Raw genomic sequence first — 23,438 nt, forward strand, 5'->3', positions numbered from 1 at the left:
GCCAGAAGATGAGCGCCTCAGGTTGGAAGGTATCCAATATGCTACTGGGGAAGAGCAGAGGGCTAGTACTAGTAGCACCAGAAAGAATGGTGCTACTAGTGCACCAGAAGCAACTGGGTCAAAGCCAAAAGGACACTCAGTTGCAGATGTATCTGGTGGTGAAAGGAGAGTCCGATGCTGCACAGATCTATATTTCATAGGAACCTGGAATGTAAGATCTATGAATCAAGGCAAGCTGGATGTGGGCAAACAAGAGATGAGAAGACTGAACATTGACATCTTAGGAATCAGTGAACTAAAATGGACAGGAATGGGTGAATTGAATTCAGATGACCATCAGATATATTACTGCGGGCAAGAATCCCTCAGAAGAAATAGAGTAGCCTTCATAGTCAATAAAAGAGTAGGAAAAGCAGTACTGGGATACAATCTCCAAAATGACAGAATGATCTCAGTTCGAATCCAAGGCAAACCATTCAACATCACAGTAGTCCAAATCTATGCCCCAACCACTGGTGCAGAAGAGGCTGAAGTTGACCAGTTCTATGAAGGCCTACAACACCTTCTTGAATCAACACCAAAAAATGATGTCCTTATCATCATGGGGGATTGGAATTTATTTAGTTATTTATTTAAAACGTTTATATGCTGTCACCACATGCCTCTGCATCTTGGGACGGCTCACAACATACAATTAAAAACAATAAACAATAACAAAATCCATAAAATTATATAAAAACAAAAGCAATGGTTAACGATAAAATATTAATTTTTAAAATAGTAATTAAATAAAAAGGTTTTAACCTGGCACTGAAAAGAATATAAACTCGATGCCAGGTGCACCTCTCCAAGGAGTGCATTCCATAATCTGGGATCCACCACAGAAAAGGTCCTGCTCAGGGTAGTTGTTCTTTTTATCTCCTTTAAAGAGGGCTCCCGGAGCAAAGCCTCTCGCACAGATCTTAAGGGGCGTGAGGGCATGTAAGGGAAGAGGTGCTCTTCAGGTATCCTGGTCCCAAGCCGTTCAGGGCTTTATAGGTTAAAACTGGGCCTTGAATTGGGTTCGGACTTCAACTGGGAGCCAGTGGAGCTGGTAGAGTATGGGTTTTATGTGAGAGTAATGGCCGGTCCCCGCCAGCTGAAGTACCTGGACCATTTTCAAGGGCAGCCCCACATAGATCGCGTTGCAGTAATCCAAGTGGGAAGTTACCAGAGCATGTATCACTGTTGCTAGGGAGTGTTCATCCAGGTAAGGATGCAGCTGATGGATCAGTTGAAGTTGTAGGAAAGCACTCCTTGCCACCGCCGCCACCTGGAACTCTAGTGACAGTTCTGGGTCAAGGAGTACTCCCAAGCTGTGGACCCTGTCCTTTAGAGGGAGTGCTGGTCAAAATCACCTACATGGAAACCCACACCACCCACTAAAGTAGGAAGCCAAAAGATAACTGGAATAACAGGCAAGTTTGGCCTAGGAGTTCAAAATGTAGCAGGGCACAGGCTGGTAGAATTTTGTCAAGAGAATACAATGGTTATAGCAAACACTCTTTTCCAACAACCCAAGAGACGACTCTACACATGGACATCACCAGACGGTCAACACAGAAATCAGATTGACTATGTGCTTTGCAGCCAAAGATGGAGAAGCTCTATACAGTCAGTAAAGACAAGACCAGGAGCTGACTGTGGCTCAGATCATGATCTTCTTGTTGCAAAATTTAGGCTTAAATTGAAGAAAGTAGGGAAAAGTACTAGGCCACTGAGGTATGACCTAAATCATATTCCTGATGAATATACAGTAGAGGTGACAAATACATTTAAGGAATTAGATCTGATAGACAGAGTGCCTGAAGAACTATGGACGGAGGTTCGCACCATTGTACAAGAGGTAGCAACTAAAATGATCCCAAAGAAAAAGAAATGCAAGAAAGCAAAATGGCTGTCTGAGGAAGCTTACAAGTAGCTGAGGACAGAAGGGAAGCAAAAGGCAAGGGGGAAAGAGAAAGATACACCCAATTGAATGCAGAATTCCAGAGAATAGCTAGAAGAGATAAGAATGCCTTCTTAAATGAACAGTACAAAGAAACAGAAGAAAACAATAGGGAGGACCAGAGATCTCTTCAAGAAAATTGGAGATACGAAGGGAACGTTTCATGCAAAGATGGGCATGATAAAGGACCAAAATGGCAGGGACCTAACAGAGGCAGAAGAGATTAAGAAGAGATGGCAAGATTACACAGAAGAACTATACAAGAAAGAGCTCAACATCCCGGATAACCACGATGGGGTGGTCACTGACCTCGAGCCAGACACCCTGGAATGTGAAGTCAAATGGGCCTTAGGAAGTCTGAGCTACTGGAGATGACAGTATTCCAGCTGAGCTATTCAAAATCTTAAAAGACGATGCAGTAAAAGTGCTACACTCAATATGCCAGCAAATTTGGAAAACTCAACAGTGGCCGCAGGATTGGAAAAAGTCAGTTTACATTCCAATCCCAAAGAAGGGCAATGCCAAAGAATGTTCAAACTACTGCACCATTGCACTCATTTCATATACTAGCAAAGTTATGCTCAAAATCCTACAAGCTAGGCTCCAGCAGTATGTGGACCGAGAACTACCAGAAGTACAGGCACGATTTCGAAGAAGCAGAGGAACTAGAGATCAAATTGCCAACATACACTGGATCATAGAGAAAGCTAGAGAGTTCCTGAAAAATATCTACTTCTGCTTCATTGATTATGCTAAAGCCTTTGATTGTATGGATCACAACAAATTGTGGCAAGTTCTTAAAGAGATGGGAGTACCAGACCATCTTATTTGTCTCTTGAGAAACCTATATGTGGGTCAAGAAGCAACAGTGAGAACTGGACATGGCACCACTGATTGGTTCAAAATTGAGAAGGAAGTTCGACAAGGCTGTATACTGTCACCCCGCCTATTTAACTTATATGTAGAGCACATCATGAGAAAGGCGGGGCTAGATGAATCACAAGTTGGAATTAAGATTTCCGGGAGAAATATCAACAACTTGCAGATACCATGCTAATGGCAGAGAATGAGGAGAAACTAAAGATCCTCTTGATGTGGGTGAAAGGAGAGCACAAACGTTGGCTTGAAACTCAACATTAAGAAAACTAAGATCATGGCATCCGGTCCTATCACTTCCTGACAAATAGATGGGGAAGAAATGGAGGTAGTGACAGATTTTATTTTCCTGGGCTCCAAGATCACCACAGCTGGGGACTGCAGCCAAGAAATTAAGACACTTGCTGCTTGGGAGGAAAGCTATGGCAAATCTAGACAGCATACTAAAAAGCAGAGACATCACCCTGCTGACAAAAAGTGTGTACAGTGAAGGCTATGGTTTTCCCAGTTGCAATGCATGGCTGTGAAAGTTGGACCATAAGGAAGGCTGAGCACCGAAGAATTGGAGCCTTTGAATTGTGGTGCTGGAGAAGACTCCTGCGAGTCTCTTGGACTGCAAGACAATCAAACCGGTCAGTCCTAGAGGAGATCAACCCTTGCTGCTCTTTAGAAGGCCAGATACTGAAGATGAAACTCAAATACTTTGGCCACCTAATGAGAAGGAAGGACTCACTGGAGAAGAACCTAATGCTGAGAAGAATTGACAGCAGGAGGGGATGGCAGAGAACGAGGTGGCTAGATGTAGTCACTGAAGCAATTGGTGTGAGCTTAAGTGGACTCCGGGGGATGGTGGAGGACAGGAAGGCCTGTAGGAATGTTGTCCATGGGGTCGCGATGGGTCGGATATGACTTCATGACTAACAACAACATAATGGTGCCTTGCTCTGCCTCTAAAGCACGGATGGAAGAGATATTTCTCCCTCCCAGATGTTGTCTATCTCTCACCAACTGCAGACAGCATGTTCAATGATGAGGGATGATGGGGCCACAAGATCCTCAACCCTGCAACAAATAAGCTAAAGGCAGTGCATAAGCTTCTCTCCCCACCCACTTTAGCATCAGTGGTAGGTTAAACCACCTGATAGTGACTGATTCAAACTACCCAGTAACTTTAAGAACTGAGTTGGGATTTATACTTGGATCTTCAGTTCTAAAATTCTATTCCAGAAGTGTGAAATCTCTTCCTGTCAGAAGGCTATATTATTATCATTGTTCATTTTATTTCTATATTGTCCAATGGCCAAACCTCTTTGGGAAGTTCACAAAAAATTCTCAAAAGTAACAAGCAAATAAAAATACAGATACTGACAAAGCACAATATAAAGCTCCAATATAGAAAAATGTGTATATATGTCAACATCTAAAACAATTTCAGTAAGATTTATTAACACAGCTGACATAACCCAAAGTGTGCCATGAAATACCTGGAAATAGAGACATTTCATGGCATAATCAGAGGCAGGCCCCCAGATGCAGATCATGGGGTCTGGGTAGAGGTCACGAGAGGTGTTCCATCAGGTAGTGTGGGTTCATGCAGTATAGGACTTTCTAAGTTAAAAATAGCATGTTGAAGCATATAGGGAGCCAATGCAAGCAGGCCCAAATTGCTATTTTATGTTTGGAACTTCAGGTTCGTTATTAATCTGTATGCCACCATTCTAAATGAGCTGCAACTTGCAGTCTTCAAGGGCAGCTTCAGAAAGAATGCATTGCACTAATCTATCTTCAAAATTATCAGAGCATAGGCTATTGCTGTTCAAGCAGTGGCATAGGTGGCACACCAGCCAAAGCTTGGAGATACTTGGTGCCACTGAAACCATCTGAGCCTCAAGTGACAAAGATTAATCAAGGTGCACCCTGAAACTATGAACTTGTTTTTTCAAGGGAAGCACAGCCCCAGCCAGAATAAGTTTAACACCCATCATCCTGATAGAGGATGATGTCTGGATGTCTATAAGTGACAGCGCGCAATTCTCTTTCAGTATTTGCAGGATGATTGTGCTGCTTCAATAAAAGCTTGTCTATTTCACAGTTGAAGAAACAAGTTAGTATTTATCAGAACATGACTACAGCTTATTTCAGTAAAATTAAAGCTTTGGACCAGGTGTAGGGAGACTTAATATGATCATCTGGCAGTTGTGATAAGAGAACCACAGACCTGAGCCCCTTGAAGAATGGAATTAAATGTAGCAAATAAAATATCAAGATTTATTACAGGCAAAGTTTCATTAGAAGTCATTAAATATCAGAAACTTATTTAAAATAAACCTCTCAGTTGTAAATGTTAGACTCTTATACAAATTAAATACCTTCATCACAGATTGCATGGACTTATAGCTGCAGAATATAGATTCTGTAACTTCTGTAATATGTCTGATGTAGGTTCGACCTTCAAGAATGTCCAGAATCCTGCAGCTGTATCACCTTTCAGGATGTTCATAGTTTATTACTCCTGCTCTGGCTCATTAGCAAATTCAAGGGATGATTTTTTAAAGTGATAAAATGTTCAGTCCCAAATCCCTTCTCCAATTTGTTGCAGTCAACTGAGAAAATCACAGAGCAAGGAAAACATTAAAGTATTAGAATGTGGGAGTCAGAAGTTTGGCGGAGTGTTGGTACCTTAATTTACAGTCCTAGAGAAGTTCATTGAACTCCTTGAATGCAAATATATGTTCAAGTTAGAGAACTGTGGTTAAAATAATAAGCAGCATTGTTTGAAGGCCAGTATTTTTCTTAATTGTCCTTAATATGAAATAGCCTTTCTATAATGTTCATACAGCAGATAGAGAAGTAGATATCCACTGAGAGCCAGTGTGGTTAGAATATTGGACTGGGACTCAGGAGATCTGCATTCTAGTTCCCACTCAGCCATGAAAGCTCACTAGCTCAGTCACTGACTCTCACGGCTGTTGTAAGGATAAAATGGAGAGGGAGTCATGAAAGCCCCCTTGGGTTTCTTGCAGGAGGAAAAAAAAAGCAGAATGTCAAAACAATATTAAAATATTAGACCAGGACACTATAATAAGAACCATATACAATATAGAAAAAAGTTTTATTATTTTTGAAATAAGAGTTCTTAGCACTCTTATCACACATGAAGGTACACAGAGAAGCTATAGAAAAATCAATTTCAAATTTAAATAATTTAGGCACAGAACAAATAAGAACACGTTTCAGTATTGGAGATTGATCTAAATACCTGTACAAATGAACAGTATGGCTTAATACAGTTTGTTTAATTTCAGTGACATAATCAACACACTTTTATTTGGATTTGTGCAAACTGCTGTATCATATCACTCCAACAGAATTAACAACTTGCAGGTTATTTTATATCATCCACTCTTAACCCTCCTCATCCAGATGCAACACAGAAAATAAGACATACAGCAGTCTTGGAATAGTCTCCCGTGTATTGTCACAGGAGTTTCAATGTGCATCCATGTAGAATTACAAGGTTGTCTATACAGAAAAATGGTAAATTTGGTGGTAAAAGAAAAAATTCACCTCCTGTACCAGAAGCACACACCTGCTACTAGTTTTTAAACAGTTGTACAGGAAGTGCCTGACAAGAAACCTAACATTTACTTGGATTTGCCAAGTATCCAAAACAACTCTTGCAAAATTCAAGCCTTGCATGTTAAACCTTGCAAATAAGGACTGCACTTCTTTACAAACACAACTTAAAAAAACTTCAGAAGATCAACTAGAAACTGCTGCCTTGTAATTTCTGAAATCTGAATTAACAGTAGCTACATAGCAAGCACCCACACACAATCCAGTCAAAACATAAAATCAAATACTGATCAAGGAGCCACAAAAAATACTACCCAAAAGATTTCACTTGTTCAAGTTTCAGTCACAATGTACGTTTTCATTGACATGAAGAAACATCCACTTACATTCTGCCCTTGGCAGCACTGTAAAGGCAGATTCAATAGTTTAAGACAAACAGCTAACGGACTTGGGTGCAATACTAATTTCAGATCACTGAAATAAGACCGAGACTACACTTTTAAACCTATAAGTCAAGAGGTTTAACAGTTGGAAGAAATTTCACAGTGGCTATTGGGTTTTTTGGAGAACCCCTATACTGAGCCGTTCTTTCTGTTTTCCTGAGAATACATTTATCAGATGTATTATGTGAAACAGTCCCACTTGTGTTCAGTTTTACAGCAGTTTTTGGTGCTTCGTGATTAGTTAGGTCCTCAAGCACAGCCTTGGAATGTGAATTAGTAGTCACACTCTTTTTGTAGGTTGCACCAGGCTTGATGGCTTGGTCTAATGCAGGTGTGAACTGTGGAAAGGATCTGGAAGATACAGCAAACTCATCAGGTGTTGGCTGGTGTGTTACTTCTGCAGGAATCAGTGAAAATGTATTTGATTTATTTTCTGCACAGAAAGAAGAGAGCACAGTTTCATAGCTCAATGACTTTGGAAGAGAAGGACATTCTTCTCCTGCTTTCTTTAGTTTACAAGCAACTGACTGCTTGTTAGCTTCAAGGAGAGAGTTCATTCTCCTTACAGATTGACGGACAGGTGTACGCTGGAACTTAAGTGGTGGTTTGGTTTTTGCTGCAGAAACTGGTTCATTTAATGAAAGTTTGTTGAACCAATGTACATGATCAGCAACTTTTCCTACAGGTGAAAATTTAGATTTCTCATGAGCATCCATGTGTAAATACTGTTTGTCATTCCTATCTTCATCTTCTGGCAACTGAGGGGCAAGTTCTCTTTTTTTAAGACATTCTTTAATCTCTCTCTTTGCATTACCATTTTTTTCCTCAGTAATTTCTTCTGCTGTGAATTGCTCATTTGATTCCAGTACCTCCTCTTGCAGAGTATCTGTGCTGTCTAACTGGATACCTGAAGATGTCATTGCAGCCAGGTGATCCTCTTGTATATATCCATCACTTTTGCTTAAATCATGGGTTGTATTATCAGTATTTTGGAAGTAGGATCCATCAACTGCATTGTTTTGATCTGTACTGGACAGAGTCCCCAGCTCTTCATTTGTCACTTTTTGACTTTTCAAGCTGGTTCTCTCCAAATTGACTTCCAAAAAGGATGTTGTTCCTTGTATTAAATTTGATTTTGAATGTTTAGTTTCAAATAAATTTTGAAGATTGCTTCCAGATTCAGAAAATGCTTTCTGAATTTTAAGTAAAGTGTCTGCAGTCAAGTAATTCTGATCCTCACAAAAAGAGGCTCGTAGTTTATTATTAACCTGTTCGTCCTGTCCATCTACAGGCGTAGACTTAGCAGGAATGATTGGTGGTTCTCTAAATGTAAGAACAGGTTCTGAAGAAGATGCCTCTGCTGCAAGATGTGCCATTAAATTTGTACCAATGCTACTTGTTTGCTTAGATTCTGTAATACTGGAGCCTGTCCAGGACATCCGGTAGCTTGCTTCATTATGGTTTGGAATTTTCAAGTTTTCTTCTGACTTACTGATATTTTTGGAACCTTAAAAAAGGAGTATTGTTTTTAAACTCTGTACATTATGATGTTGCATATTAAGTTAACATTAATACTACATTCCTGTGTAGTATCACTACAATTAGGCACATTCCGGGTTGCCTACAAAGAGAAGAACTAACCAGGGGAACAAAGTGGTAGCAGTCACACCACTCAACATTCTCCCTGACAATGGAGAGACTGCAGTTGCTCTTCCATTGGTGTTCTGTCCCCATTTCAGGAAGGGCAAATATATCCTACTGCTTGTATATTGAGCAAATTTTACAGGAAAGTTTTTTGATATATTCAAAATTAAAGTGCTGAAAAGAATCCTGTTAAGAGAATTTGTTGTAGTTACTTTTTGATACAAATATAAGAGATAGAGGGTTCTAAGAAATTACTTGTCACTTGAAATACATATGTATGCATGCATTTATATACTGCACCACCCTGACCAATGACTCAATTTCACCTGGAAATAGAAAGTACACCTAGTAATAAGCTACTGTTGGCTCACAGGTAAGCACGTCAGCAAACTATGGCTACTGAATTCTTCATTCCTTGCAGACAATGCATTTACCCTGAAATCAGCCCAGACCATCTCTCATCCTTTTCTGACCTTAACAGTAAGGTCAGACAGCTACAAAAGGTATCATCCCTAATAGTGACTGGCTGTTTTTAGACCACAAGGCAAAAAGTCCCACAGGAACAGCCGAACATTGCAGACATCACAAATTCTTGAGACTAAGGGGTGGAGAGACTTATCCAAGTGGAACAGACATGAGACACTGCCTGAATAATTATTAGCAAAGCTGTCATGTAGCAGGCAAAGTGTTTAGCCTCCAAGGACTATGACATGACAATTCTTTTCCTACTTGTTATAGAGATTTTTATCCTATCCTTCATCCATATTCCAAGGATGGGTTGCAGATGAAGAACTCAGTTGAAGCATTAAAATGTGCAAATGGTTAAAAAATACAAGAACAGTCCAGAACAGCCTGAAATGAAGATTTAACAAATTTTAAAATTTCTTTTAAAATATTGCTAGGCACTCATACTGCAACACAAGTGCAGTGCCATGCGACTCAGAACCTGCAGACTATTTAAAGCTCCAGAAGCATGGGGCTTGCTTTCCCCATCCTGTGATCTCAGGAAAAAAGAACTAGCCATATTTATATTTTCTATTTAACCTTTTCTATACCATTTGTTAGCAAAAAACCCCTCCTTCGGAATGGTGTGATGACCAGTGTTGACTCAGTGTTTGTACCATTTCTCTTTTCAAGGGGTTGAATACCTTAACTATGAGGATCCTATATTCTCTCCCCTAAAGATTCTAGCCCCTTTCAGTTTGCGAACCAGGTACAGAAAACAACCTTTGATGTTTTCAGCAATAAATCATGTTTACCTTAATTATCAACTCACCAACACATGGGCTTAATAGAGCAACTGTCCTCCTAGAATCCACTCCACTTTCCGTGTCTTGCTGACTTGCAAGTCGGCGACCAATGTTTTCAGATCTGTTGCTAGCTTGATTCTCTACTGCAGTATTCTTTTCCGATAAAAACTTAGTTAATTGTTTGTTGACCCATGTTTTAATACTTCTGCATTTTAAAGGTGGCCTATTTGTGCTAGGAAAGCTTGCTTTTCCCTATTGCCCCATTGTACAGAAAGATCTTGGGAGTTCAGGGCAGTGACAGTGATAGTGGCAGCAGTCCAGCCTGTAAGCCAGTGGCAAGGGACAGGGGCCAAGGGGATATGGGAAGAAAAGAGCAGTGCAGGCAGGGATCAGCTATTGCAAACTCAGAAGCAATAAGACTTAAGGAGATGAGCTTGGAAAAGATAAATGAATCTAGAAATGATTTCATGGGTATAATGCACCATTTCGCCAAGGTTTGGTACATATCCTCTGGTAGGTGGGGTGGCCAAACTGAGGTTCAAAATGGTTCTTTGAGTTTATTTTACAGCTTGCCGCTTGCCACCTGGGATGCCTGCAGGCACCTGATTGCCACTTACCACCTGCTGTCACCACCCGTAGGCACCTGCTTGCGGCTCTCAAGAATCTGACATTTACCATATGGGGTCTTCTGCTAAGCAAATCTGGCCACCCCCGATATATAGACTGCTACAGTTTTGGTTTTTTAACCCTTTGTTGAAGGTAACAAACCCACAATACTAGCCTGTAAAAAGGCTTTTGCAATCTAGGGATTAAAAATGAAATAAGATTGCTAGAAATCAAGACAGCCAGGTTGGTCTGCTCTTTACTTCCAGCCTTGATCTACATATTCTACATATTTTCTGCAAAGATTTTTCAAAACTGCTGCAATGGACTTTTTAAATTATCAAACTGGAAACTCCAGAACTGTTTCCATTATGAAGTAAGAGATATATACAGTACCTCTTTGTTGTTCCTTCCCAGAATGAATTTTAATCTCAGTGACCTGCGTACCATTTCTTTCCGGCTAATTTTGGGAGAAAAGCAACCCATTTTTCCAGACTCAACCCTTGAAAAGAAACAGATATAAACTAACCATGCATCTGAAGCTTTGATACCCTTACCTAAAATGCAGCTAGTTAATATACAGCAACTCAACCCTTTAAAAACAAACGGGGCATTTCTATTAGTGAGAGTTTAAAATGAAAAGTGGATGAAGTTATACCCTATTAAATGATATAAAAAATAAACCAACAGTGAAGAAATACAATGCTAGCTTCTAAAGAACCAAGAAGCAAAAGTGTTCCCTTCTATTTCATCTAGAATTTTTCAAGATATCTATTCATACATTTTTTTAGATCTCATAAAAGAGAGACAACATTTTGCCCTTCGGTTACACTGGTACCAATGTTTAAGCAGCTCACCTTTGTACTTTTTTGCTAGCAATCCTTTTGCTTCTTCGATTTCCTATATTATGCAGCTGTTTTTCGCTAGAGACAGAGGCAGACAGTGAACTCTGAGATGCATCAAGCAACACAGAAGGACTCGTTTCAGATTGAGCTGTAAGATGTAGCATTACAGAATTAGGTATTTAGTTTAAAATCATCTATCATTAAAGTAACTGAATTGTAACTTTACAAATACTGTGAAGAAACAGAAATCTGATTGAAACTGGACGTATTAAGTAATTATTACTCTACCTGATCCGGGTGTTGAGTTAATGTTAAAAATGCTACTTGGGAGCAATTCAAGACCCATATTATGCCTGATAGATCGTCTTTTCTTGTTAGAGAAGCCTTGACAGGAATCAGTGGGATGTTTACGCTTAAAATTTGGCGTAATAATCACTGGAGTCACTGATGGAAAAACTGTAAAGAAAGTGACAGCTACAATAAAAGCCTTCAAATGGTAAACAAACTCACAAAATACAGCAGTTGCATAGTTGAAACACAGGGCTTCATATTTTCAGTAGCGGTTAGATCATGTTCAGCATTTATTTTAATGCATGAGAGCATCACAGCAGTAGAGATTAATAGAAAGCATAAGTAGAAACATTTTAATATAGTAGCTGCCCACTTCCTCCTAAAGTGAGTAATGTGAACATCCAGGAAAAAAGGCCCAGAAATCTCTGGAGGGAAATTCATCCCATGGCTAGAAACAAAAAGGACGTTTCAGAAAATTTTGATGCTCAATGAAATCCATTTTACTATAACAAATGATTCAGTAATTCTGTACAATTAAACTATTCCGTATTAGGTAACTAGGGACAGATCAGTTAGATAGGGTGAATGTCACTCACCTGTTGTGTACACCATGATAACTAGAATGCAGGCTTCATATGTCTTGTCATTTAATTGTGCAAGCATTGCACTGTGGCTTAACTGTGAGTTGTTAACCATGAACAACACTGAGTTGTTAACCAGTTGTTAACCATGAACAACACTGAGTTCAAAACCTAACAACAAACAGAGGGCTGGTTTTCATGACGTCATCTCACTGTAGGGAAAATAGCCCACAATTAGCCAGAGTAAGTGCAGCTGGCATTTTGAAGGTGCAACCTTGGATTGGGAAATCAGTAGTTTCGATATGTCGCATGAACCCAACCATCATGGGTTAATCAATGATTAAACAACCCACCCACTTTTAACCATCAATTTGTAGTTGGCTTTACTGTAGATTGTTTAACCCTTTGTTTAACTCATGATAGCAAGATCTGCACAATGGAACTCCTGATTGAAGTTCATATTCCAAACAGCATATTCAAAACAGCAGCTGCACACACTAATTGTGAGTTAATTAATGCAAGATAATCCATAGTGTCATGCAAATGAACTGTGGTTCATGGGTTCTTTTCTTAGCTTGTTCATGGTCAGCAAGCCACTCAAAGCACAACACAAACTCTACTGTGAGATGAGAGGCCTGCTGCAGACCTGACTCATCTGTCAAATGAACTAGCAAAAATAAGAATGACGATGCCTTATAATCCAAATCATATTGTTCACAACTCTGAAAAGACTCAAAATGGTCAAGTATTGGAGTTATGCCTTGTTAGGTGGCTTTAAAGCTTTTTTTCTGAAATAACTATTGTGGTTTCCAGATGACTTAAAGTACTCGAAGTGTCTGTTTACAAGAATTGAACTGCTGCAGCCGTGAAACCACTGTACAAGAATGAACACAGTCTGCAGGTTAATGGATCCTGCAGCAGTTGGGAATGGGCTGAAGTGCTTATTTCTGGAATAGAGGAAGGTCAGTAGAGTTTGCAGAAGGAAACTCTGCTCACTTATGTTGCTCTCAAAATTACTGGGGTTTTTCTGGTGGAAGTGCTAGTTCCTGCTTGTGGTGGGTCCTGCTAGCACACCAGAAACAGTTAGAATGTACAAGTAATGCAGATACTGCCTCCTTTTTCATATACTTTGTTTTTTCATATACTCACTTTCCTAATGTTTTGCTATAAACATGTTTTTCTTCTGCATCTACATGAAAAAGTTTGTTTCAAATGATACTACTAAATTAATTCTAGAAGTCTATAATATGTATTTGGGAGTACGTTTCACTGAACTCAGTGTGACTTACTTCTGTATAAACAAATGTAGGATTGCACTGTTAGGCTGTGATCCTACATGCACTTATGTGTCATAGTTCCTTCTGAGTAAATGCATAAAGTGGCCCAAGACATTAGCAGAAGATACCAAAATCTTTCTGATTCCCTATTTCCTCATCTATTAGAAAAAATTGGGGAAAAAATACTATTTCCATATTTTCTAGAAACTTCAACCTCTCCCTGAAAATGCATTATTTGCAATTAAAGGGAAAAATTTCTCATTGTCAAATTTAGGGGAGGAGTAATGTTTCTGAAGCAGCATTTAGTCAAGCTGAGAGCACTTCTTTAGTAGTTACCATGGCTGAATAATGCAACCCAACAGCACCCAAGCTTTAGTATGCAACAACAAAAGCAGCCCAGTTTCTAAATGTGTAACTCAGACCTTTAATGCAACAGCAAGTCTAAGGAAGAATGCAAGCTAGTCAGCACTGAAGACTTATTTGTATATCTGCTGCATGCTGCAAGTTAGCCTGTTGTGGAGCACAAGTCTTAAGGACATGGTATGAAGTGCTTCATGCAAATGCACTATACCTACCATGCCTGTCTCTCTGAGGTGTAATGGAAGGTGTTCTGTTAGATTTAAGTTTATTCAGAGCTCCACTAACCATACCTGAAATTGAAGACACACCAAGCAATAAAGCTTAATAGGAATCTTAAGTTGTTCCATTTCTAAATATGGAAACTGATTTTATTATACAAAGGATAAAGGATGGCTTCTTAGTAGTACATCTATTTTTATCGCCAAGATAAAAGTCAATTTGGCAAAACACTGCTGTTATTTATGTGATGAAACATGATCCTTGGAAAATTACAGTTTCAATGTGATGAACTTCTACTTGTGCTGACAGAGATGTGGTGATCTGCATATGATATCTGTAAGTTTTTGAACTAACACAGATGTACTTATGTAAGGATCTCGCTCCCTCTTTAGCAGATTTATGTGAGTCCCATGAGTTGGAAAATGCCAACAGAAGGAAATAATTCACTAAAACCTATACTCATTAAGTTTCTAAAATATATTTTATCAAGTGATGCACAAATCCTGACATGCTTCAATCATCCCCTTTTACTTATTTTTATGAGATTACCTGGAAGATACAATATATTTTCCTTCTACTTTAACCCCTTCACTCTATCCATTAAGGCAAAGGAAAAAAAAGGAAGAGAAGGCATTCCATGTGACAACATGTTGAGATCCCAGTAGAAGTGGGCACAAAGATTTCACACATTTGGACTAACGAAGAAAGAAATATAGGTTCAGGGTAAAACAAAATGCATAATATGCAAGTTTGACATATCAGCATACATTAAACAACTTAGATATAAAAATACAAACACAGAATCATTTCTGGTTCAATGTCGCACTATTCCGTAGATTTAAAAGCAAATTTGAGACCATTACTCTAAAAAAAAAAAACCAACAACAACTGAAGAACAACCCTACACACTTCAAATTCTTACTGATAATCTGCAATTGCATACTACAAAATGTGTATTATTTATCTAACAGCAGTAGTAAAATATTAAATATATCACTCTTATATTTGCACATTGCAATGTCAACTATGTTAGAAAGTTATGTCAGTAAAGGTGGTATGAGATGAGTGCCTTTGTAGTGGTCAGCGTGTTGGACTCAAGTCATCACCTGGTCATGTAACTCACTGGATGACTTTGGGCTAGTCCTGGACCTGCAGCTTAACATGCCTCCAGGGTTATAGAAAAATAAAGTTTAGGACTCAAAGGCAACTAACTCTCTTTATAACCTATGGCCAAATAATCCAATTGGATTAATTATCAGAGGGAGGAGCCAGGGATCTTTACACGAGTAAATCAACCACTATCATTAATTAGACTGAGGACTGACTAGTTCGTCAAATTTGATTGAAACTATGCACCAATCAAAAGTCAGAACTGTTTAGAACTGGTTGGAAGCTTTGTTCTAAAGGACATCAAGGGACGCTTTTAAGGAGAAAGACATTGATTTAGTTAAACGAATTTAATTCTGTTATTGTAAATATACATCTATAATCAAGAGTTAAGTAACCTGCCCCCAGGATACAAGTCACACACTTATTAACATAAACACACTTAATTTAGTTTAGTAATTTGAAAAGTTAAAGTTTTATATAAATATGAACCAAGTTTTAAAAAGCCACCAGCATTTCCAAAGGAATTGTACTCACCTCCTATGCTCCGTCTTCTGTTTCTTGTGTGTTCACCAGGAGTTACAACTTCATTTTCTTCATATTCTTGCAGCAAAGGAAAAGCAACAGGATCATCAATACCAAGCATAGCAGGTAACTTTTCCAGGATAAACTTTGGTATATGCCCTGAAATAAAAAACAGTCAAACAGTATATCAATATTTATTTATGAATACTTATACAATTTATTTAAAAATGCATGCATTCATTCCCTCAGCATCACCTTACCTATATCTTCTGCATGATCAATCAGTGTCTGGAGAACTGCAGCCTGCAAACGAAGTTTCCTCTCTGTATGAGCTGACATTTTGTCGGTTTCACTTGATTGCAAGAGATTTGGAGCAAAAATTACTGCCAGGTTGCTACTGTCCATTTTGTTCTCAACAGATCTGGGGAGTGGGTGGGAAGGGAATCCAAAAACCGAATAGTGTCAGAAGTTTCAAACTTACTCTGAAATCTTAACTGCATTCATCTAAAACTAACTGTTAAATCTATTGGCCAAACTCCTAATCAATATTGCACTTGGCAAACTCTTATTCACAGGCTAGCTACTATACATGTGATACTCCAGCTGTTGTGTGAGGTGAAAGGGTTTAAATTAGTACAGCTATTATTTGCTTTTCTTTTGACTAAAGGTTATGACTTAAAGTGAAAGATTTTGGATTAATGAATACTTGAACTTTTTAAACCAGTGGGATTGTTTAATAGTAATTTTCAACTGTATGTCTTCCATATTTAAGGCTTATATAAGTTATATGCATATATTTTTATGATTTTTAAATACAGGTATGCACTATAAAGTTTAGAATCTTTAAACACATTATTCATTTTCTTTAAAGCATTTCATGCTATATGAACTTTCTGGAGTGCTTCAACAAACAGGGTTTTTCAAAGCACCAGGAGACTTGCCTCAGTCCTGTGGTTTGAAGTACAATGTAACCTATGAGCAGTTAGACACAAGAACCTCAGAGGCGGCCGGGGTTCCGGTTACAGAGGGACTCCCCTTCATGAAACACATTGGTGTAGGAACAGATAGAAGGGAAGGTGGGGTGTAGACTAAGTATTTTTAATTGTTGCATTTAAACTTACATGGTAACCTGAGGATGTCACCTACAGTTAAATAAAAGTATAGGCAAGAAACCAAGCAACATAATTTGTTGTAGGAGAAAAGTTTTACATTTATAGCTCAGTGTCAATGAAGAGAAATGGAACATTTTGGTTACTAAATTTTCAATGAAGCATTTCCACTGCTAAAAACACATTGTCATATGTTTATTAATAAAATCCTCAGATATTAATCCACTGTGAAATTTGGACAGTACAATCTTTATTATTGTAATTAACATTATACAGCTGTCTGTCCATAGGAAGCATTGCATACAATCCACAGATCTTTGAGTGTGGTAACATTATTATGTCAGCATTTTTCTGTGACTGTTTTTTTTCTTTATGTTTAAAGGATGTAAGGAACTGTCTACTATCAACTTGCAAATACATAAAGTACATGACAAATAAATTAAAATACATTTCCAGATAAAGGCATGAACCTAATAGAAACCATATTAAATGGGTCTCATTCGGTTGTCCCCCCTCATCAAATATTACAGTTCAACTATTTTGAAGCTATTGAAAAAAAGATTTTACAATGTGTGCTTTATATCATGTTAATTCTATAAGTAAAAGGAAGCTATATCAGACCCTAATTGATTCAAGGCATTGGAAATATTTGTAATTCCTTTCTTTCCCCATAATACCCACTTCCAGCCAGGAGTCTCGCAACCATGGTAGTTCTCTTTCAGGAATATTGCAGAGAGTTGATCAGAAGCGCAAGACTCATGACATCCTCAGTTTACCTTAGAGACACCTTCTTGAGAAACTTGAAAAAATATCTGAGCGCATCAGTTGTCTTGTCATTTACAAGACATGAGAGCAGCAGCGTGGCAGACTTCTTCTTCTCACTATCTAGCTGTTGAGCCTTGATTAGAGCTTCTTGCAGGTCACTTGGGAGAATGGGCTCTGGCAATTCTCTAAAGAACTGCTTCAGAAGTCCTGCAACATCACATGGCTGAGCAGTAGACAGGCAGTCTTCACCTTGGTCCAATTTACTCTAGCAGGGAAGAAAACATAGACATTGTTCCTATAGGTTGAAGCCACACTGAAAGAAACTTCTGAAGAAAAGAACTTTAAGGGAAAAGCATGCAGAATCAAATCTGCTGTGTTATTTAAAGGCATATTTGCATGAACCATTTTGACAATTTAATTTGCTCTGTCATAGATTTATGGGCGGAGGTTTTTTATTTTTACTTTTTGAACATTCTGCCTAGCAATATCAGGCATTGTATTTATAATGATATGTTGTTAGCATCGCAACAAGACACAAGAAATAGTAGTATATACCTTTAATGTTCTTAAGCGAACAAATGATCCAGATTTTCTGAAGAGCCCTTCAGTATGAATGTGTTCTTCCAAGTATTTACAAGCATCAACTAAAAAACTGAATTCAAATAGAAAAAGAATCAGCCTGACATTAAGAATTCAGTATGTCTCTGTCTGTCTGTCTGTCTGTCTCTCTCTCTCTCTGTGTGAGTACAGACCAAATATGACAAGGTGACATATTTAATAAACCATCATGTTTTTCATATTGTAAATGTTAAGCATATTAAAATACAAAATACAACCTGAAATTCTGGTCAACAAAGTGGGTTTTGATCAGCAAGAAGGGCCCATTCTACAGCTTCCCCACTTCTCACTCATAGCTTGAAAAAAACAAGATGCTAATCTTTTGTCTTCATCATCTCCATTAAGTAACCTCAACACAACTATGAGACAGACAAAAGATCTCTCCTGTTGTGAGATGTCATCGTATCCCAGTGCTTGAACCAGTATACAGTGTTACAATTTCTTCCTCTCTAGTCAAGATACATGAGAATTACCCTTCCCTCACTCTAACCTTGGAGTATGTTTGTTTGAGAAGCAGTTCAGGATATGACTGATGAGATTACCTTTACTGCACATCCTATCAAAATAAAACATATGATTCAAAATTGAAGTTGACATATTTGTGAACAGAAGATCCTAATTATGTCAAATATTCATTATATTACATACTTTACCTACCAAGGTATACTGCCATATTCAGGCACAACCTGATGAGGTAATTCATGAAGAGGTATTCCAAAGACTCTGCCCTAAGGAAAATAACAACATTTAAATATGACTGTTTAGAAAAAATATATTTTAATAAGTAGTATAAAAAGAAACAGTCTCCTAATACTTATGAATTTATCCATTTTAACCACACTATCATTTTTAACTCCACTATGCACCACTATTAATCATTAGCAAATTAAATTGCAGTATGCAAGTAATGTACTCTGGTCTGGACACAAATCTGGTGAAGGCCCCCAGTATGAGCCAAAGCTAGCAGTTTGTGGGGGGTAATCAAATGACAATTTTACAAAGAGTTTAGAGTGTAATCAAACATCTTAATCTACTATATTAAGTACATTCATTCATGTCAAATATAGATTCCTAGAGAGAGAACCAGTATGGTGTAGTGATTAAGAACATGGGTCTGGGACTTAGGCGATCTGGGTTCTAGTTCTCACTCAGCCACAGACCCAACTGGGTGACTTTAGGCCAGTCAGACTCAGACCAACCTACCTCACAGGGTTGTTGTTGTGGGGACAAGACTGGGAGCAGGAGGAAGAGAATGACTAAGCCACTTTGAATTATTTAAAAAAGAAAAAGGTGGAATATAAATCTAAAAAAATGCTTATTAGTTTACTGTTTTGCCCTATACCTAAGAGTGCCTATCTTAAGCTAAGATGGCATATTATAGATACAGAAAAATGCTAAATCATATGTATTAAAAAGAGAAAAATGAGTTTTACATAAACATTCAAGTCCAGCATTCTACTCATACATCAGCTGCCCACAAGAAACACACAAGCGGGGGCATGAGACCAACAGCACAGCCACATCTGCATTCTTCAGCAACTAGTGTAATTACACAGGCACACTGCTTTTGATACTAGAGGATGCAAACAGATATTGGTACTACTAGTCTTTAATGGCCTCATCCTCCATGACTTTGCCTGGTTCCCTTTTAAAGCCATCCAGACTGGTACATATCACTACACTGTATTGCAATGAATCTCTTCATTTAACTATGCAAACTCATGGAATGACCGTACGTTCTAGAATGTCTCCTTTTCCATTTCCTCCATGCCAGACATATTTCTGTACATCTCTATGCTTCACCTTACTCACCATGTTAATAAACCAACCCATTTCAGATGTTGTAACTTTTTCTCATATGGGAATTCCTTCAGATGCTTGATCATTTTAACTGCCCTGTTCTGCATCTTCCCCAATCTATAATATTCTTTTTAGGTCCTATCCAACTGCAAGGCACTCCACTGACAAAACATCAGCCCACAAGTGAGTTAAGGAACTAGGTGAGGAGAAGGTAACTCCTATGTTTTTTTATGGCTAGATCTACATTAATTACCAAGGTAAACAAGCTCATTATTTGATTAAGCCAGGACAAGGGTGCAGCAAAAGGGAAAAACCCTGGAAGGATAACCCCTTGCAAACCTATAGGTGGGAGTGGAATTCCAGAGAAGCCTAGCAGGACAGTACAACTCCAGCAGCCTTGCTCAGGCAGAGGTGAAATTTCTTGTCCTAAATGACTGTGCTCTGGAACAGTTGGTCATGGAATTGTCCAGAGGGGATGTAATCCTGGATTTAATCCTAGGTGGAATTGCCTAGGACACAGTATAAGATGTAAGTGTTGTTGAACAAATTGGAAAGTGGGACCAAACTATCAGATTTAATATACAATTAGGTGGATTATTGCTAAAGAGATCCAAAGAAGTTGTATTTGACTTCAAAAGAGGAAACTTCTCTAAAATGAAGGAACTAGTTAAAAATAAGTTGAAGAGTGAAGAGGATTGTATCCCTTCAAATTACTTGGAGGTTATTCAGAGTCACAACAGAGACACAGCTGTGTACTACATGGTTGGAAAAGTAGCAGGAAGTCAACCAGTATGGTTAAGGAAGAGAGTAAAGAAAGCTTAGGAGATGATTTCCTTCAAGAAATGGAAATCTTGCCCAAATCAGGAAAACACAAAAACTTGCATAAGGGGGATACAAGCAGACAACAAGTTAAAAAAAAAAAAAAACTTTGAGGAGCATATTGCTAACAACATCAAGAGCAACAATAAAGAATTCTTGAGAAAAAAATCATTAAGAGAGGCAGTTGGATTACTGGATGATGATGGAATTAAGGGAGCACTAAAGGAGGTTACAGAAATGTAGGGAAATGGAAAGAATTCACAGCTGAAGATACAGATATCTGCTCCTGAACTGATGTAATCAAGAAGGGAGTCTGAGGAATTAAGGCAGATAGTGACAAAGATTAAATTCTCAACTTTACTGACAAACTGAACATTAATAAACCACCAGCCCAGATGGTATTCATTCTAGAGTTGTTAAACAGCTCAAATATAAATATGCTGATCTTCATACAAAAATACATTATTCTGTTCAGCTGTGTCCGACTATAAGTCATCCTATGGGCCAAATATCACAACACTTCTCAATACCTCTTTCAGCTGAGCTATGCTCTGGCCTGCATCTTCTTTGATGGAGTCTAACTACCTCACTCTGTGGTGACCTGGTTTTCTCTTGCTGCTGAGCATTCCAAGCATTATATCCTTTTTCCAATAAGCTTGATCTCATGATGTGGCCAAAATAAATGAGTCTCAGTTTTGTTATCTTGCTGATCAGGGATGCATCTGGTTTATTATGCTCTAGCACCTGCTATCCCTAAGATCAGTCTCTTTGCTATGTTAGTAATGAGAGGCAGTATGCCTGCATACACTATTGTACTTGATTTGTCATCATGTAAATAGAGTGCAGAACTAGATGGACCACTGCTCTGACCCAGCATTACAGTACTAAAACTACAAGCAATAACTTTGTAGATTTGTATAGGTAGTATGATATTGGCAGTTTTATTTTCAATTCCCCAATAATTCATAACACAGTTTGCTTTTTTCACATCAGCCATATGCTAGATGGACATTTTCATTCAGCTGTCCACCACAACTTCAAGACCTTCAGTATAAGCCTGCTAAATAGGCTACATGTTATAGTAGTAGCTGCCTGAATCCGTACTGTTATAGAGAGACAAGCTATGGCCCCTAGACAGTAGAAACATAGAAACAGAGCGAGTCAGAAGGGGTCTTCCGGGTCATCTAGTCTGACCCCTGACTCCACCAGCTCCGCTCATGACATGCCAACCATGTGCATGTCCAGCCTATCTTTGAACACCCTCACCCATGGGGCCTCAACCACCTCTTGTGGAAGCCCAAGTAGGGGCCTGTAGGTATTTTGGATTCTCTTATGCAAAACTTGGAAATAGCCACTTCAAGGTTGGAAATGTCCAACCTGCTGCCACCTACCTCACAGTGCCAACTGATCTGAGGGCAGGTTCTTCGAGGCAGGGAAAGAGATGAGAAAGACCAGGATAGGTGCTATTCTGGAGGCTCTCTAGTCTTTTCCCTTCCTGCTCTGAAACACCCCAAGTAGGTGGACAAAAAATGTGGAGGAGGGCGAGCCAAAGATTACCTCTACTGTTCCATTCGCTGTGCACAGAATGTATAGGAATGGGGCAGAACTTTTGCTGCCTAGTGCTTGTTTGCCTAAGATAATGCCTACAACTTCCAGCATGCTGCAATCCGTATGGCTGGGTCACGTTGGGAGTTGTAGGAGGAACGCTTTCTCAGACCAGAACTTGGCTTTTGTTTTCAGTCTCCTCGCAAAAGCGGGGAGGGAACACCCATAGGGATCCCGCTGAATTTCCAGGTAGCCTCTTCGCGAACAGAACACCTGCGAAGGATACTGGTTGAAGGCGAAGCTACAGCACTTCGAAAAGCCCCGAATTTAGCTGAGCCAGTTCGGAGGCCGAATTGCCCCTGACCTACTTGCCTGTGCACTCAAGCGTTACCAGATTAACCGATCGTGGGGCTCTTCACGCACGGCCTGCCTGCCCGTGCTTTCCCAGCAGCGCCGCGGCGCGCTTTCTGCTCCCGACTCACCCCTCTGTTCCCAGCCGGTGCCGATCGCGACGGCTTCCCTTTCACCGGCCGGTTCTTTATTTTGATCCCGTAGGCGGCTCGGAGCTGCTGCTGTACCGCCAGCTGCTCCAGCTTCCTTGCACGGCTCTCCACCGCTTCCATCGCAGCCGCTGCCCCTTTCACTGCTCGGCCACCATCTTCAGGGATCACTTGATCTCCGCCAGCCGCCGCCTCACATCAACTCAAACTGAGCGCCTCCCCTTTCCTCCTCTCTGATTGGCTCATTTCCCCGTTCGAAATCTCAGGACCCCTTACGCCTACCAACGGCTGACGTGCAGACGTGCCCTCGGGAACGCCTGAAATATAATTGGCATTGGCTAAAAACGGAGAAAGTGGCGTCACAGTCGGCTTCTCTTTGTAAAGTGGAGCATAAAGGATTGGTTTTAATCGGATCAGGCGATTGATGTAATCACCTAAAGAGCGTTCGCACCTAAGAAAACACAGAACAAAACATAGATACAGTAAAGGTTAGATGGATCATCCTTTGGTTTTTGCTTTTTTTGTTTAGTTGCAAAGTCGTGTCAGATCCATCTACCCCATGGACAACATTTCCCCAGGCTCCTGTCCTCCACCATCTCCCGGAGTCCACCCAAGCACACACCTACTGCTCCAGTGACCCCATCCAGCCATCTCAACCTCTGCTGTCTCCTTCCCCTTTTGCTGTCAATCGTTTCCAA

At 39.4% G+C, this 23,438-nt stretch overlaps 1 protein-coding gene across 1 annotated transcript; it reads right to left on the reverse strand.

The window, feature by feature from the left end:
- Positions 1–6,348: 6,348 nt before the first annotated feature.
- Positions 6,349–22,863, reverse strand: ARHGAP11A (Rho GTPase activating protein 11A). Its single transcript, XM_044437092.1, has 12 exons — positions 22,723–22,863; positions 18,734–18,804; positions 18,014–18,110; positions 17,470–17,723; positions 15,845–16,005; positions 15,597–15,743; positions 13,949–14,023; positions 11,513–11,680; positions 11,237–11,372; positions 10,776–10,881; positions 9,803–9,929; positions 6,349–8,389 (listed from the first exon to the last, which is right to left on the reverse strand). Exons 1-12 carry the CDS (start codon positions 22,861–22,863, stop codon positions 6,945–6,947), a joined length of 2,928 nt encoding a protein of 975 aa, XP_044293027.1. The 3' UTR covers positions 6,349–6,944.
- Positions 22,864–23,438: the final 575 nt, after the last annotated feature.

Source organism: Varanus komodoensis, unplaced genomic scaffold, assembly GCF_004798865.1.
Source record: "Varanus komodoensis strain SLA01 unplaced genomic scaffold, ASM479886v1 scaffold3, whole genome shotgun sequence".
In the NCBI taxonomy this organism is placed as follows: Eukaryota; Metazoa; Chordata; class Lepidosauria; order Squamata; family Varanidae; genus Varanus; species Varanus komodoensis.